Source organism: Antrostomus carolinensis, unplaced genomic scaffold, assembly GCF_000700745.2.
Source record: "Antrostomus carolinensis isolate BGI_N321 unplaced genomic scaffold, ASM70074v2 scaffold22077, whole genome shotgun sequence".
NCBI classification, from domain to species: Eukaryota; Metazoa; Chordata; class Aves; order Caprimulgiformes; family Caprimulgidae; genus Antrostomus; species Antrostomus carolinensis.
The window spans coordinates 765-7,811 of NW_010329770.1; the positions used below are offsets into that span (position 1 = coordinate 765).

At 46.5% G+C, this 7,047-nt stretch overlaps 1 protein-coding gene across 1 annotated transcript; it reads left to right on the forward strand.

Moving 5' to 3' along the window:
* Positions 1-201: 201 nt before the first annotated feature.
* On the forward strand, positions 202-6,323 carry C1R (complement C1r; the record flags this gene model as incomplete). Its single annotated transcript, XM_010172710.2, has 10 exons — positions 202-450; positions 684-876; positions 1,058-1,201; positions 1,349-1,545; positions 2,031-2,178; positions 2,263-2,384; positions 2,982-3,060; positions 3,486-3,623; positions 5,216-5,290; positions 5,521-6,323. Coding segments are annotated over 10 exons (2,148 nt in total), but the record flags the coding sequence as incomplete, so codon positions are not given.
* Between the last annotated feature and the right edge of the window lie 724 nt (positions 6,324-7,047).

A 7,047-nucleotide genomic window follows, 5' to 3' on the forward strand; every position in this document is an offset into this window, starting at 1 on the left:
TTGGCTGGGTCACAATGCCTGGCTGGAACTTAGGTAGTGCTGCTGGCTTCATTTAAGCTGTCCTCCTTGATCCTGAGTGATCCAAGCCAGAAGTTAGACTTGCAACTAAGCCCCCTGTGTTTGGATTCCATTAGACAGTGCACAAGTCTCTTGTGAAGTCTCTCCTGATTTTGGATGACCTAATTTTGTGCCATATCCCAGTTTACTTGCCATGTTCACAGGCACGTTCCTTTTGTCCTGTGGGCCTTCCTCTTTTTTGGAGTGATCAGTTCCAGTCCAGTCCCAAGAAAGCTTTTTGGAGAGATCAGATCCCCTGGCTATCCCAAGCCATATCCCAACAATAACATCAGCAGCTGGGATATCCACGTCCCGAAAGGCTATGTGGTGAAGCTGACCTTCAGATACTTTGACCTGGAGCCATCTGAGTCCTGCTTCTATGACTATGTTAAGGTATGTGCATAGATATCTGGGCCCAGGGGGTGGCTGGAGATGGGAATCTAGTGGCCACCACATGCAGTGGCTATTCATTCACCAGGCCTCCTCTCTTGCTTGCCACAAAGGAAAGGGAAGGAGTTAAAGATAGAAATGGGTGGAGCAGGTACTGGCAGCTCATGGTTGGGTAATAGGATGCCCCAGCAGGCTGAATCTTACAGGCTACACTGATTTCCCCTTAACTCTGACAGATCAAAGCAGACAAGAAGAACTTGGGCCGATACTGTGGCCAGCTTGGGTCAACCACAGGCAATCACCCAGGAAGAAAGGAATTTCTGTCTAAGGGGAACAGGATGCAACTGGAGTTTCACTCTGATTTATCCAATGAAGACAATGGCACAGTGATTCCCTACAGGGGCTTCCTGGCCTATTACCAAGCTGTGGGTGAGTAGGCAATGCCCTCAGCCTGCAGAAAGAAGCCTGTGTGGCTCCAACCAATTTTCCTCCTTGTCAGGGAAATAAAGAAAATCTATAAGCAAGGATATGGATCTCTATGTACTTTCAGTGTACAGCAGAGAGGTTTAACACTTACCTTCCCTTGTCCTTGCATTTCCTATGTCTTCAGATCGTGATGAATGTGGCCCTAACAATGCTGCTGAGACAGATGAAAGGCCTCAGTGCCAGCACTTCTGCCACAATTATGTGGGTGGCTACTTCTGTTCTTGCCGGACTGGCTACCGGCTTCAGAGTGACCACCACTCCTGCAAAGGTACGTTGACATTTTGAAAGATTAGAGGGTTCCAGGGAAGGAGCCCTTCAGCCAGGAAGGGTGAGAGAAGTGGCTTAGGGAGCAGCTGACAGGGCTGCAGAAGACACAGCTCTGCAATGTGACCTCTATTTTCTTCCTCTACACCAGTGGAGTGCAGCAATGAGTTGTTCACAGAGGCATCTGGGTACCTGAGCAGCCCTGAGTACCCCCAGCCCTATCCTGAAGACCTCCGGTGTAACTACAGCATCCGTCTGCAAAAGGGCCTGTCTGTCATCCTCAAGTTCTTGGAACCCTTTGAGATTGACGAACACCAGCAAGTCCACTGTCCTTATGACCAGCTCAAGGTACTGGAGATGAGCAAAGTCTGTTTCCAATCCTGCAGCAAAACCTGGGCAGGAATTGTGGGGACATCACTATTCAGATGAGAAATATGGGATCAGTACAAGGAGAATGCCCCAGCATGAAGGACTGAGCTCTCCTCTTGCACTGAGCTCTCCTCAGTGTGCTTGATTACCATTGTCCTAAGGTCAGAGGCTCTGGGTCACAGGCCAAAAACCCCATCCTTCTTCCAGTTTTATCTCCCTTTGATTTAATCTCAGGATTTGAAGGTGTCGATAGCTCTGATTCCCACAATAAGGGAGAAGCAGAGCTTGTGCTAGGTCAGCCCTTTGTTCTGATCTCTCAGAACAGATATCAGCAAAGATGGGTCAGACAACCAGCCCTATCCACCATCATAGGCACTCTTGCAAACTTGGTCTGGATTGAAATACAGATACCAGGGCAGAGAGGCATGTGTGTTTCTGTCCCCATGACACATTTTCCTCATCAGATCCAAGCAGGAGGGAGAGAGATTGGTGAATTCTGTGGCAAGGAGTCACCCGGCAGCATTGAAACCAACAGCAATGAGGTGGACATACTCTTCCTCACGGATGAGTCAGGGTTCAGCCGTGGCTGGAAGATCCACTACACCTCAGAGAGTAAGACATTTCTTCCCCAGAGGCTACTACAGCCTATCTACACCATTTGTTAATACCAACTTACTTTGTCACGTTCTCTAACAGAAATACGGTGCCCACAGCCTGTCCCACGGGATCAGTTTACCATCATCAGGGACCTGCAGCCTGTGTATCAATTTCAGGACTATTTTGTTGTCAACTGCAAGACTGGGTACAATCTGATGAAGGTGAGATCCCTTCTCCGCTCCCTTCAGCCATATTCTGGCTTCTCTTCAGTTTGTGTAAGTCTTTCACCTTTCAGTAAAACTTTCTTTGGAGATTTCACTCCTGGTATCCTCTTGCAATTTCTGTTTCTTCTTGCTTCTGTTGGCTTTCTTCCAGTGTTTTCTCCTTTCCTATCTCCCTTCCTCATGCAGTTACTGCTTCACGATGCCCTGGTAGAAGATGAGAAAAAAAGATCCTAGGAAACATTAGTAAACAAGAATATCTCTTTGGAAGGATATGAAATCAGACTTGAAGCAGAAGATGTGACCTGCCTCCCTTGCCATCCTATTGCCAGGACTGGGTCACACCCCAGGCTTGTCGCGGTTTTATGGTTGGTGGCTGCTGATATCTTGGCTTGCTATGAAGACTTTGTAGCCTGTGGCAAACACAGGATGGAGAGAAGGCAGCAAAGGGGGAGGACAGCAACCGGAACAGACTGCAGAGGGGCAGCTATTGGACAGCAGTGAAAAGATAGACAGATGAGAGAATAATATTTTAATGTGGGGAAGGGAATGTAAGGCTCTGTACAACCAACAGTGCTGCTTTTCTCTCCCACACAGGGCAACCAAAAGCTACTGTCCTTCACGGCTGTCTGCCAGGCTGATGGGACGTGGCATCAACCCATGCCCCACTGTGAGAGTGAGTGATCTGAGAATGGGGATTTTGGCCCCTGCCATGGCTTTGCTCCTCCAAGAACATGGGGAGTTCAGCTTCCATGACTCAGTTTGTCTGTGGCCGTAGACTCATGGATAAGCTGGTTTGAAGGACCTGTGTAGGTCCACTGTTGACTTTCGTTACATTTTTCCACTTGCAAAAACTTGAATGTTTTTCCTCCCTTACAAAAATGCATAAAATATCACTAAAAAGTTGCTATAATGTTGTAACATCTAAAAGCAAAAGATCCTAGTTCAGGATCCATTTTGGAACAACCTCTCTCTGCCCACTGTACTGTTCCTCTCCATCCGTCACATCATGGCCACAATCCGAGTCAAGCCTAAACCCACAAGCAGCAAGGCTATCTTTAATTCACCTCGTTTTGTTTATTTTTTTTCCCTTTTTCATAGTTGTGAACTGTGGCAACCCTACAGACCTGACCAATGGGGCATTCAGCTATGTTAACAATCATGCAAACACCTACCAGTCAGTGATCACATACCGATGCAATGAGCCCTATTATCACATCGTCACTGGAACAGGCGGTGGTGAGTCCTAATCCCATACAGACATTGAAACTTGTCAATGAAAAGCCATTTCAGATTTCCAATTAGAATTGTCTCTGCTCCCCCAGCTTAGGGCTTGTGCTTTCCTCTTGTGAAGGCTCTCCAATCTTTCCTTGTCTCAGCCTATTCCCACCTCTTCACTCCCAGATCCCATCACATTCCTCCACGCTCTCCTTAACTTTTGCAGAAGGTCTTACTCTCTCATCCGTGGTCATGATTTGTTCTTCTCTAGTGGATTTCATTCTTTCACTGAAATTTGAGGCTTAGTGTCTGGGAATCACCAAAATTCTGAAACCTCGTCACACCAGTCCAAGTTACTACAGATGCAAATAAATAAACTCCTGCTCCACTCCAGTGTAACTCTGTATACATCTTTGGCATATTGTCCAGCAGCAGAGACATCTAAGGGCTAAATAATATACATGCAGAAAAATCTATTTCTATGTTGCAGGTCAGAAAAATTAAGGCAACATTCCAAACCATTCACATGCCTTCTCTTTGCAGCTGAGACATGTTTTGATGACACAGGAGCTTTGGTTACAAGAACAGCATAAGGAGTTTATTATTTCCTTGTTTTGACTGCTCATTTAGCCTCAAAAAAAAAAAAAAATTCATAAGCTGAATCAGTTCCTGGATAGGGTGGCCAGCACGGACCCACAGTTGTGCAGAATTCCTGAGAGAGGTGACATGCCAGCACTGGGGCCAGGAGCAAGCAGCTAAGGAGTTCTTTAGTTGGTACTAATGTTGGATTTGATTACTCTTGCATCTGAGTTTAACTCCTTCCTAAAGAGTCAGGGCTCAATCTCATCAGCAAAAAAAATCAGGAACAAGTAAATATCAGCACCAGCCAAATTCTGATGGGGAGTGATTGTGTTTTAGTCAATTTTGAAAGAGAACAGCAAACAGTTTCTTGGAAGCATTTAGTACGGTAACAACTGTGTGAGAGAAACTGTATATAAAGTATTTTTAGCCACCAGCACAAACTTTCTAAGAAAAGCAGGAATGTTGGAGGTAGTGGAGGTTGTGTTGAGAGGTGACACACGAGTTAGCTGACCTGCAGTATAGCCTCAGAGGTTGATGGTGAGCATGTACAGTAACTGACTCTTCTTTTTCCTCTTTCTGGAACAAACCACCTTGCAAACTACACAAACCAGAAACTTGAATCTAAAATCCATGTTTTTGCATGTTCTCTCCCTTCTTTGGGCCAAATACGGTCAAATAGGGCTCTGTAAGCATGTGGACTGGGTAAAGTTAAGACCACTCAGAAGGCTCTTCAGGCTTTTTTCTTCCACAGAAGCAGTGCCTGAACTTTACTGGTCACCTGGAACTGAGGTGCTTCAAGATGGACATGCTATCCCAAATGGATAGATACCAGACTGTACCACAGGTGGCTTTCTCTAGGAAAAGGTGCCTTTGGGAGGGAAGGGCTGTGAGTGCAGCATGTGGGACACCAAGGAGAGAGGAATCTCTTGAAAATATTCTAGTCTAGCCTAGTCTAGTCTAGTCTAGTCCACTCTATTCTTTCTTCCCATCCCATGCTTGCAGGCCTGAATCTCATTCACTTCCATCTACAGACAGATTCACCTGCTCTCCTGAGGGAACCTGGGTGGATCAAGATGGCCAGGTGAGGATTCCTGCCTGCTTGCCAGGTCAGTAAAAAACTCTGACTTTGTCTGATGTTCACCAATTCATGCTTACAATCAGTACAAAGCTGGGACAACGTGCAGGGAGGGGGGTGAGGGTAATGGTGTCAGTGAGGGAGGACAGGGAAATCCATCCAGGAAGGCAAAAATAAGGTGAAATCAAACAGTGGTGGTGCAGGAAGGAGAGAGACAAGCCAGGGCAACAGAGGGTGTCATGATCTTGCATTTCTCTGCAGTGTGTGGGAAGCCGGTGAATCCTGTTGCTGAAGTCCAGCGGATCTTGGGCGGCAGGTCAGCAGGGAGAGGCAGTTTCCCGTGGCAGGCTCTGACTGCCATCCATGGACGAGGGGGTGGTGCGCTCCTGGGCGATCGCTGGATCCTGACTGCTGCCCACGCCATCCTCCCCAAAGGAGCAGGAGGGAACAATGTAAACCTGGACCAGCTGGCAGAGGAGGCTAACATTTTCCTCGGCCACACCAAGGTAGAAGAGCTCCACAAGCTGGGTAACCACCCGGTACGTAGGATCTTTATCCATCCAGATTACAACCCTAAAGATGAGTACAACTTCAATGGGGACATAGCCCTGCTGGAGCTGAAACACCCAGTCACCCTCGGCCCTACGCTACTGCCCATCTGTCTCCCAGATGCTACCAACACCACGTTCTACATGGATGGGCGCGTGGGCTACGTGAGTGGCTTTGGTGTGGAAAAAAACTTTGTTTCAAATGATTTGAAATATGTGAGCCTACCAGCGGTCGCTCGAGAGAAGTGTCAGAGTTGGCTGGACAGTAAGAAGGGACATTTACCTATTGTTTTCTCTGAGAACATGTTCTGTGCTGGCTTCCTCACAGTCAAACAGGATACCTGCCAGGGGGATAGCGGGAGTGTCTTCACAGTGTTAGACACAGAAAGTGGTCGCTGGGTGGCTACCGGTATTGTTTCTTGGGGTATCGGCTGTGCTGAAGGTTATGGCTTCTACACCAAGATCCTCAACTATTTGGATTGGATCAAAGGGATAGTAAGGGAAGACAGGCTCTAAATGTTGCTGTCCTACTACCTGAAGAATCAGGTATAAGAGACAAATCTGAACACTTAAGCATAAAAAAAGAAGAAATTTATAGCATATAAATTTCCAGACACAGCAAATCATGTCTAAAGCTTTTGATGGTGTTCCAAGGGCTTTTCAAACATGCAGTCCATGTAACCTTCACCATGAGCACTTCTGAAAGCCACCGTATCGTTTGATGAATTCTTGGTGGTACCATCAAAACTTACCAAAGCTGCTGTACCATTGGCAGCTTGTGGGACACCTTTGTGGACATTCTGGTTCTTCCAAATCTTATTATTGGATGAAGCCTGATTAACATCAGGAAGTCTCATGACAGCAAATGTGTTATTTTTTGAAGTGCTGACAATATAATCAGACTACTGCAGTCTGCTTTTGTACTCTACTTTGTGGGAAGCTTGCAGGGCAACAGACTTTCTTGAAGGATGTGGTACTTGTGCTGAGTACAGTGTGCATATGCCCATTGGCATCAGTGAGATTCTATGAATATTAAAATCATTGCTGGAGGAACCAGGTGTGTTATGTTTTTCTGACTTTGTTTTTACAACTACTAAATATTCCCCATCACTGAAAGCAACTTACGGACCTTTACCTACCGCTAAAGCATTTCGAGTTGTGCAATGGCATGTGGCAGTTGCTCACCTGTCATAAAACTGTCATTAGTTTACCCAGTCTGAAACTCCACGTGCCTTCAAGG